At 47.4% G+C, this 10453-nt stretch overlaps 1 protein-coding gene across 1 annotated transcript in view; it reads left to right on the plus strand.

Moving 5' to 3' along the window:
- LOC118832993 (ligand of Numb protein X 2-like) overlaps positions 1-9997 on the plus strand; it is a gene marked incomplete at its 3' end in the record, with an annotated part of 92285 nt that extends 82288 nt beyond the window's left edge. Inside the window, 4 exon segments of the mRNA XM_036740376.1 lie at positions 4448-4690; positions 5066-5240; positions 6507-6732; positions 9839-9997. Coding sequence (XP_036596271.1) covers positions 4448-4690; positions 5066-5240; positions 6507-6732; positions 9839-9997 — 803 coding nt within the window.
- Between the last annotated feature and the right edge of the window lie 456 nt (positions 9998-10453).

Below are 10453 nucleotides of genomic sequence, written 5' to 3' on the forward strand. Positions count from 1 at the left end.
CATCAGAGAACAGCTCTCAATTTGGAAGAGGATTTAACTGAGCCCCAAAAAAGGAGTATAGGCTCACAGATCTAGAGCTAGAGCTGAAAGAGTCCTCAGAGGCCATCGAGTCCAAATCCTCAACTTGCAGAAGGGGAAACTGAGGCCCAGGGAGGGGAAGGGACTTGCCCAAGGTCCCACATAAGAGCCTAGCTCTAGAGCTGGAAGGGGCCTCAGAGCTCACTAGTCCAATCCCCTCATTGTACAGAGGAGGAACTCTGAGACTTGCCCACGGTTCATGGCTAGTAACAGCTTAAGGCATGATTTGAACCCAGGTATTCCTGACTTGAAAACTAGCACTCTCTCTGTGATACCCCATGATAACCTTGTGTTCATTGCTTTCCCTTCCCACCCACTGCTCTCCAAATTCTCTCCCTCCTCTAAGAAGCCTTCTCTGGCCACTCCAGTGCCCAACTGGCTCTCATTCCTAGATCCCCACAGGATACTTAAAAGCTAGGAGATACCTTGGACAGCATCTTCTAGGCCAGTTCTTCTGGCATTCTACCCCACTGAGTCATTGCCGTGTTGACAGAGGACATCAGCCTGAGACTGAGCCCCAGTTGGCAGACAGAGGTGGGGATCGAGGGCAGGCCCTGTACGGGCAGGGCCTGGCCTCTGATACAGCTGCAGAAGCCTGCTGGCCACACCAGCAGCCAAGTGGCATGCGGAGAGGGCCTGCTTATTATGTCAGTAATACAAGGCATTAGTGTAATGGTTATGAGCCACAGAAGGGAGGAATGGCTGTTGGCACATAGAGAAATTGATCTCTGCAGGACTTTGGGCTTCTGAATACAGGCCCTATCCCTAGTCCAGGTACATATAGTAGACAGATCCAATAATTATGCTGGCTTCGCAGCCAGTCACTGGCCTTGGGGGCAGCCTGTTTTGTTTCAGGAGAAAAGAGATAGACAGAGCCTAATCTGGTTCAAACCATGCCATGCCATTTAATATTTAGATTTGTGTGGCCTTTGGCAGGGCACTTACCCTCAGTTTCTTCATTCGTAAAATGAGCCCAGGGTTGAATAGATCAGTGGTTCTCAATTATCAAGGACCCCAAAGAGCTTTTGTTTATGAGGGTTAGATGTATTCATATTTACCAGGTTAGGAATGCAAACTGATACTTTTTAAAATATGTATTTATTCATTCATTAAAATAATAGTAGTAAATTCATTACATGTGAACAAAAGTAACATTTTTACGAAAGATGATTATATTTTCAAAAACAATTTAATGAGAAATGTGGCACTGTTGTACATATTTTTTATTACTATTTTTTTCCCTTTTTTTGGAGGGGGAAAGGCAGGGCAATTGGGGTTAAGTGACTTGCCCAAGGTCACACAGCTAGTAAGTGTGTCAAGTGTCTGAGGCTGGATTTGAACTCAGGTCCTCCTGACTTCAGGGTCAGTGCTCTATTCACTGCACCACCTAGCTGCCCCCGAGGCTGGATTGTTGTGCATATTTTTAAAATCTCCTTAATGTCTGACTTAACAGAAGACAAAGGGGTATTCATGTCTGCTTCTGCCTTCAATTTGACGGGTTACATTGTTTTGGTTGAAGTATATGAAGAAAATCTGACCTCACATAGATACGTAGTTGGAAAAGAAAAGAGGATTTAATAATATCTTAACATCATTATGAAATTAATTTTGACCTCCTCGACTCCCTGAAAGCATTCAGGGGATCCCCAAAGGTCTGCGGAACAGACTTGGAAGCTATGGGAGTTAGATGGTTTGGGGTCCACCAGGGGATAAATGGTTTGGGGGCCACAATTTGGAAGCTATGAGGGGTAGATGGTTTGGGGCTCACCAGGGGTAGATGACTTGGGGCCATTGCACCCCCCAAAAAAACCATGAGAAGGGTGATTTGGCCTGTCCACATCCATTTTACTTTAGATTTAACATCATGATGGCTATGGTGATGGTGATGATGTCTTGACTAATATTTGAGGGGAAGAGGGTAACTCGCCCAGAGTCACTTGACACATTAATGAAATAACTGGAATTTGTGCTGAGACCCTAAGATTCTCTACTGCAGAGGCTCCAAAATGTGGGACCTGCAGTATCCCAGAGGCCTGCTTGCCATTGGTCAGCCCAGGCTCTGAGACCCAGGCAGAAGAAGTGGCTTAGGGCTGAGAGACCCTGCTGCTGTCTGCTCCCCACCCAGAGCCCTCCCAGGCTGCAGCCCTATGTCCCCACCAGGAAATCAACCCTGACTTGCTTCTGTGGCACATGGAATCTCTTCCTTGGCCTGGGTTTGTCCCTTGCTAAAGGGAGGCAGAGCAGGAGATGGAAAGAGGCCCAAACTTGAAATCTGAGGAGCTGGGCTTGAATCATGGCTCTGCCATGTCTTAGCTTAGACTAGAGTCTAGTGAAATCATTTAAGCTCTCTGTCCCCTCTAAAACAGGGATAATAAAACTTGCTCTTTCTCCGTACTATAGCTAGTTAGAGGAAAGTCCTTGGCAAACCTTGAAGTGCCAGAGAACCAGTAAATCTGAGTGTTTGTTTCTGGGGCCTTGTACCTGGTATTGCCTCCCTCCCTTCTCCACTGTTTCCAGTCCCACTCCAGTGCCAAATGGTGTCCACAGGAAGCTGCTCCTCACTAAAGGCCTCCAGGGTTACTATGCATTGGTTCTCTCCATTTGAGTCTTTGTCTGAGAACCCTACGAGGACAGGAAGTGAGTATTCTTTAACCTTTGAGTCTCCCCACAGAATTCACTGAGCACTGTATAGGACACTTGCTAGGCCTTGGCAGGGGGAAAGGGGGAGGCGGGGATGTCTTCTTTAATCAAGCCCAGGCCTTGGTCTTCAGAGACCTCATGGTTTACTAGAGAAATAAAACACAAAGCATTCTGTGATGTCCAAGGTGAAATACCATCACTGATGGGAACAAGATATTCAGAAGGAAGTGACATTGGAGCTGAACTTTGCAAGAGCAATGAAACAGCCTGAACCAAAGAGCAGCCGTTCTTCATGGCTCAACGTCAGCCTCGTAGAAGGCCTTCAGTGAAGGCCAATGGCGGTGTCATTTGTGGCTCAGCTCTGTGCTGGGAGGGAAGGCTAACACACTGGATGGCTGCAGAGCCCTCTGCCTGTCCAGAAAGGTCCCAACCGGGTGGAGCAGTGGGCTGAGTGCTGAGAAGATACAATTCACTAGGGATCATCATCAAGGTTCCAGAAATCAATGTCACATGTGCGAGATGGTGAGGCATCGCCAGATGGCAGTTTGTCTGAAAATGATCTGGGGTCTCAGTGGGCCTATGAACCAGCAGTGTTATGTGGTAGACAAAGAGCTCATTAAACATTGCATTAGGAAAGGCCCCAGAAAGGAGGTATGAAGTACTCCTAAGCTGTGCACATCTAGACTCTTGAATTCAGTTGTGGGCAGCCCAGTTTCATAAAAGCTCTCAGACTGGCAGGAAGCCGGAGAATGAAGGGCCTTGAGACCATGTCCTATGAAGGCTGGTTAAAAGAACCATCAGTGTTTAGCTTGGAGAAAAGATTCAGCTGGCATACAGGTCAGACTAGACAGCCAGTGGAGATTTCTTCTAACTCTTAATTTTGGTGATTCTTCAAACAGTGAAAAGTGAATGGTGGGTGGTAAAGGAGAGACGGAAACAGCTTTTTCGAGAAATTTAGTTGTGAATGTGGAAATATGTTTAACCTCGTTGTACATTTCTGACATATATCAGATTGCTTGTTGTCTTGAGGAAGGGGTCAGGGAGGGAGGGAGAAAAATTTGGAACTCAAAATCTTACAAATATGAATGTTGAAAACTATCTTTACATGTAATTAGAAAAATAAAATACTATTTACAAAAAAAGAAAGAGATTTAGTTGTGAAAAGGAAGAGAGATAGAGGCCAGAAGTTGGGTTAAAGCTTTGGGGAACTTTTTGAAGGGAACCTGAGGCTTTTTTTAGACTTGGGGAGACCTGAGATGACTTGTAGGCAGATGGAAGGTGCCAGCATCGAGAAAGAGATTGAACATACAAGGGAGAGGAAAGAGTTGCTGGAGCAAGGCCTTAGAGGAAGGAGGAGAGGAAAGGGGTAATGTGGATGAAGGGCCCAGGTCAAGAACAGATATACATACTTCTTCAACCAGAGGGAAAGAGGAGACAGGAAGAGTCCTGCTGTGAAGACATGAGGGATGGAAGATCATGGAAAAGGAAGGCATCTCAGTTACTTTCACTTGTCTCGGGGAAGTGGGAGTATGGCTCACCTCTTGTATGCGTGAAGTTATATGTCATCAATGTTGAAGTAATGTGAGTGAAATTAGCATGTTCGAAAAAACCCGTTTGAATGAATGAATGGGCAGCTAGAGCTAGGCCAAGGGCCTTGTGGGAGGGGTGCCAGCCACAGCACTCCTACCTAGCTCTCAGCCTTCTCTCCTCCTTGTATTACTCACTGCAGACCAGTGAGAGCAGAGTTCACTTTGTGGTCCTGAGGCCTCGAGACAGCCTGATCATGGAGATGGAGACAGACTCAGGCAGCTCAAGACCCAGCAGAGGTGGGGGCAGAAGCAGTGAAAGTGATAGCAGCAGTAGTACCAGCAACCACATCAGCTTCAGCCATGGGAATAGCCCTTCACCAATTTCAGTTCGCCAGTGGAAGCCTGAGCTGGGGCACTACCCACGGCCCCTGGCTTTCTATAAGGTAAGTCCCAACCTGTGCTTCCATTACCCCTGAAACAGCCCAGGATAGAACATCAAACACCCGGGGGGGTTAATCCTGGCTCTACAAGGTCATTCTCCAGTCTGGGCCTCAGTTTCTTCCTCCATAAAATGGTAGAATTAGACTCCAATTCTCTTCTAACTCTGTATCCCGTGATCCCATAATCCTCCAATACTGCCAGTCAGCTGGGGCGGGGGGTGGGGGTGGGGAAGGGGGAACTGGCCCCACTCAGAAGGCCCCTTGGGTCCTGGTTTGGAGGGCTGTGCCTGGAGACCTAGTTTGCCCTTCAAGCTTATTGCATTGTAAGCCTGACAGCCAGGAGGAGGTGGTCCCCCAAGTTTCCTCTGTTCTTTTGAGGATACCCCTGCTGGCTTCCTGAGCCAGGAGAAGAGCCTCACCATAAGGAAAGACGTGAAAGAGTCCCTGGGCATCACGATTGGGGGCGGCCGGGAAGGCAAATACAGTGTGCCCGTCTACGTGACCAGCGTGCAGCCTGTGGGCTGTCTTTGCCGGGATAGCCGCATTCAGAGAGGTAACCAGGAGAAAGGAGGGGGTGGGGCAGGGGAGGGCATGGGAGGGCACTGCCCTTCAATTCCCAGGCTCATTTCTTTGGCTCTCAGGCCAACCAGCTCTTTCCCCTCTGGTAGCTTATCCTATCTGAGGCCTCAGCTAGAAAGGCAGAGAAGGCCAGAGCTTTTAAATCAAGAGGCCAGCATTCCCTAGCTATGTGACCTTGGGAGAGCGAATTGCCCTTTCTGATCTCAGCTTCCTACATCTGTCAAGTGAGGAGACTTGACCCAAGAAGCGAAAGTTGTCCCTCTGTAAATTCCACCCATTTCTGCTATCTCGGCCTTCTGGGGACAAACAGAGTCCTTCAGCTGCTGAAGAAGAGCATGGGCAAGCCACCCATGCCTCATCCCTCCCCCTCAGCCTGGAACCTTCTCTTCTTCAGCTGAAATATCCCCAGTTCCTTCAAGTATATTTGGGGGCAGGGGGAGGTCCTGGGAGAAGCTATGACCCATACATAGACAAGCGTGACACACAGTGGGGTGGAATAGGGACAAGGAAGAAACTAGCAGCCCAAAGATTCTGTGGCCATTAGGACACTGGCCAATCACCTCGGTATAGTTATCCCTTCCACATCGTGGGGGGGTTCGGGGCATGGTGCCCCCGCAATCTGGAAAATCCACATCAAATTACTTGGCCTTCCCTTCATACCAAAAAAGAAGGCTGAATTATTATGGTATTAAAAGATGAAATATATTGATATTATATAATACTATACATATTTTTAGGCATTTCTGAGTTTCAAACTTTTTCTGTGTTGTCCGGGGCCTTTGCACGACATCTGTGGCTTCCGCAAAACTCCCCCCAAATTCCCCTTTAATTTATGCCAACCCATAATGTAGTGAAACCACGATGGGCAAAGTGGCGATGTGGAAGGGATAACTGTACTCTGGACAACTCTCTAAGACCCCAAATTCTTAGTATCTGGTCTATAGTTGTCAAGAACATGGATTGGGAGGTTCTGGGTTCGAATCATAGCTCTGTACCTTATTCTATGTATCATCAAAACAGCCACTCTATTTTATGGGACTCCTATAAAATGAGTTTGGACTAAAAGATGTCAAAGCTGTGTTCACTTCTAAGCCCTATGAGATTAAAATTTTCCAGGTACAGGGGCTCACTCAATTTTCCAATGGGGCTAGTGCCCCAGTCATCTCCGTACACAGTGGCTTCCCCTGTTCTAGTCTTCCTCACCTCCACTCACCTACCCACTCACTCCTCCACTCTGCAGGTGACATTCTCCTAAGCATCAATGGCATAGACTTGACGTCACTCTCCTACCAAGAGGCAGTGGCAGTCCTCAAGTCCCAGACCGCCTCAACCATCATTGTCCTGAAAGCCTTGGACATCCTGATGCCACCTGTGAGCCTAGAGCCTTGGGCAGGTGGTCAAGAAGCACCCATGGAGTATGGTCCTAGCTGGTCTCCCCTCTGGCTATCGTGGCTGGGACTCCCCAGGTGAGAACAGGGCAGAACCTCTGCTGTCCTGGCTTTGCTTTCCCTTTCCCCCAAGGGGCCAGTCTTCGGGCTGGGGGTCCCACATGTCTTTGAATACTTCAGTTATTCATCCAAATGATCAGGCAAGGATGAAGAAATGTTCCCTTAGGGCTTCAGTAGACTGAGCCCAGTAGGTTGAGGTCCAAATCTTTGCTCCCTTGCTATATGCCTGGCACGGTGCCATACATCTCTGGACCTCAGTTTCACCACTGCTTTCACAATACAGTTATCTGCAAGCTTCTCAGGGGTGATGTACCAATGGAAACCACATGTCTTTGTCTCCCCGCTCATGAATCCAGAAAGTAGGGCCTATGATTTCAGAACTGGAAGAGTCCTAAGAGAGGCCTGATTAAAACTCTCCCATTTTACAGATAGGAAGACTGAGGCCCAGAACAGGGAAAGGGCTTACATAGTTTCTAAATTATATTAATTTTTTTTCCATTTAGCAAAAATTTATTTTCTCTTCCTCCCACCTCCCCCCGCCCAGAAAAAAGAGAATCTTTGTAATGGATATGTATAATTAAGCAAAACAAATTTCCACATTGGCCATGACCAAAAATTATGCTCCCTAAGTCTGTCACCTCTCAGTCAGGAGATGGGTAGCAGATTTCATTATGAGTCCTTTGGAATCATGTATGGTCCTTTGTTCATCAGAGTTCCTAAGTCTTTCAAAGGTTTTATCTTTATGGTACTGTTGTTATCGTAAAATCTCCTTGGTGCTGTTCACTTCAGTCTGCATCAGTTCATGCAAATCTTCCCAGGTTTCTCCAACTCCCTCATCATTTCTTACAGCACAAGAGAAGTCCATCACCTTTGTATACTGTGATTTGTTCAGCCATTCCTCCATTGATGGGCACCCCCTCAGTTTCCAATTCTATTACTACAAAAAGAGCTGCAATGAGTATTTTTGTACTTAGGGATTCCTTTTTTGTTTCTGCTTAGTGGCATTATTGTGGCTCAAAGGGTAGGCACAAGTTTAGCAACTTTGGACTTCTCAGATCATAGGATCATCACATGTTGGATCTAGGAGAAACCTGACAAACCAGCCTATCCAGCCTTGTCATTTTACAAAGGAAGAAACTGAGGCCCAGAAAGATGAAGTGACTTTGATGGGGTCACATGGGGATTTAGCCTAGGGGTTAGGAGTCATGAGATTTCGGCTGCCCCCAGTGATTATCCCTGTGTGGAGCATGTGTTGAGGAGGCCATTTCTCTGGGGCCATAAAACTGACTTTCCTTACAATAGCCTTTCGGGACTGGTCATAGTATTGTTCACCTCAGAGAAAACCGAAAGTGACAAAGGTAAAAAACGTGACCAGGATGACACAGCTTCTCAGTGGCAGAGCCAGAATAGGACCTTCTAGTCTGACTCCAAACCAATATATTGAGGGGCTGGGCCCATGCTTTCCTTCTATCCCATAGCTGGAGCATGACCCCAGTTTCCCTAGCTGTCAAATAGGCCAAGAATCCCTACTTTCTTCTGGAGTGACTTAATGTTTGGGAAATGTGCTGCTCCTGTCTGAAGCATTTTCATTCCCAGAAATCGAAGTCAGCACCATTCCTTGATGGAAGGAGAAGGGAGAAAGAAAAGGCAGACAAGAGAGAAAGGCAATAGAATATGGTGACAAATCTGTGGAATTTGGAGGACCCAAGTTCAAATCCCAGCTCTACCCCTTCCTTCCTGCATCACCTTGGGCCAGTCACATTCCTTCTCTGTAAAATGAAAAGATTGGCCTTAGTAACCTTCAAGGTATCTCCTGGTTCTATAATCTTACTGTTCTAGGTGGAAGAGGGCCAGGGCATTGCCTCAGAGACAGTGCCCAAGCTGGCAGGTGGGGGGTGGATGGGGTCCTTTGATACTATCCCATTCATTTTACAAAGGAGAAAACTGAGACCCGGAGGGGGGGCTGACTACCCCTCTGAGCCTGAATGAGCTCAAGCAGCAAAATGACCTCCCCAAGGCCACTCAGGCAGTACTTAGACCTAGGAGCCAGGGCTTCTCTATGTCCAGTGTTCATCTCCCTATGTCATGCTAAGGAGATATCAGGGGATACTTGAAAGTCAGGGAACAGAACTTTGGCCAACCAAAGTTGGCCAGGTTCTCTCTAACCTGATGTGTGACCTTGGGCAATACTAGTAATAACAAAAATTAAAACAGAGGCAACTAGCCTAGTGGAGAAGATAAGCGCAAGAGCCAGGAGGCCCTGGGTTCGAGTCACACCTCTGACCCATATGGATAGGGTGACCCTGGGCAGTCATAACTCTCAGAGCACGTGCCAGTCTGCATGGCGGAGGGAGCTTCCTCACTGGGATTGTCTCCCCCATTGTAATCCCAAAGCCAGACAAAAGCAAGAAGAACTGACTTTATATAGCACTTTAAGGTTTGAAAAGCCCTCTTCCTGTTACCTTGTTTGAACCTCACTGGACCCCTGTTAGGTAAGTACTAGGGTATTATCATCCCCATTTTGCAGGTAAGAAAACTAAGGCTTGGGGAAGCTTGTGATTTGCCCAGGGCCACACACACACACACCTAGCGTGTGTGTGTGTGTGTGTGTGTGTGTGTGTGTGAGAGAGAGAGAGAGAGAGAGAGAGAGAGAGAGAGAGACAGAGAGAGAGAGAGAGAGAGAGAGAGAGAGAGAGAGAGAGAGAGAGGAAGAAAGGGAGGGAAAGAGGGGGGAGGGAGAAAGAGAGAGAGAGAGAAGGAGAGAGAAAGAGAGGGAGAGAGAGAAGGGAGGGAAAGAGGGGGGAGGGAGAGGGAGAGGGAAAGGGAGGAGGGGTAAGATTTGAACTCAAGTCTTCCTGACTCCACATGCCACATTGCTTTCCTAGCCTCAGGGGGCCACATTTTCCTCAACTGTCAAACGATGGAGTTGCACAAGACAGTCTCTAATGACACTTTGAGGCCCAAAGGCCTTCATTTGAAGCTCTTTGCAGTCCAGGCCTTTGGTGAACCCTCATCAGCAGCTAGACAGCACCTAACCATGTACTGCTGGCCAGGGCCAGGGAATCTCAGCATGTAAGGAATAATGATGCCGTTTCTCTCTGTCTCATGGTCTCTCCCTCCTCAGTGCCCTCCATTTGTGCCAAGATGTTGTGTTGCATAAGAACACTGATGAGAGCTGGGGCTTCAGCATCGTAGGGGGCTTTGAGGCATCCAAAGGCAACCAACCATTCTTCATCAAGACCATTGTGCCTGGCACCCCAGCCTTCCGGGATCGAAGACTGAAGTAAGTATGTGGGGCCCCTCCCCAGGAACTCTTAACAACTTCTCTGCCTCCTACTGCTACTACTGCTGCTGGAAGGCAGGGTCTCATCACCTGTGGCCTCGTCTATTCCCAGGGCCTCTTCATTTGTTGCCCAGTCTCAGGTCTGACCATGTTACTCCCCTGCTCAAGAATTTCCAATGGCTCCCTCTTGTCTCTAGGATCAAATACAAAACTCCAGTGTTTGGCACGTAAGGACCTTCACAGCAGGGTTCCAATCTACTTTTCTTTTTTTCTTTTGTACTTGAAAAAAATGTATTTTTATTCTGAACTTACACGCCAAAAAAAAAACATTTCCATACATGTAGAGAACACAAAAAGAGGATTCTCTATGAAACTGTGAATCTGCTTTTCATACCACTTGCTTTGGAAAAAAAGTCGACAGTAAATTCCACATTACTTTTAAAACTGCCTTGCTTG

The sequence above is a fragment of the Trichosurus vulpecula genome, assembly GCF_011100635.1.
Source record: "Trichosurus vulpecula isolate mTriVul1 chromosome X unlocalized genomic scaffold, mTriVul1.pri SUPER_X_unloc_1, whole genome shotgun sequence".
Lineage (NCBI taxonomy): Eukaryota > Metazoa > Chordata > Mammalia > Diprotodontia > Phalangeridae > Trichosurus > Trichosurus vulpecula.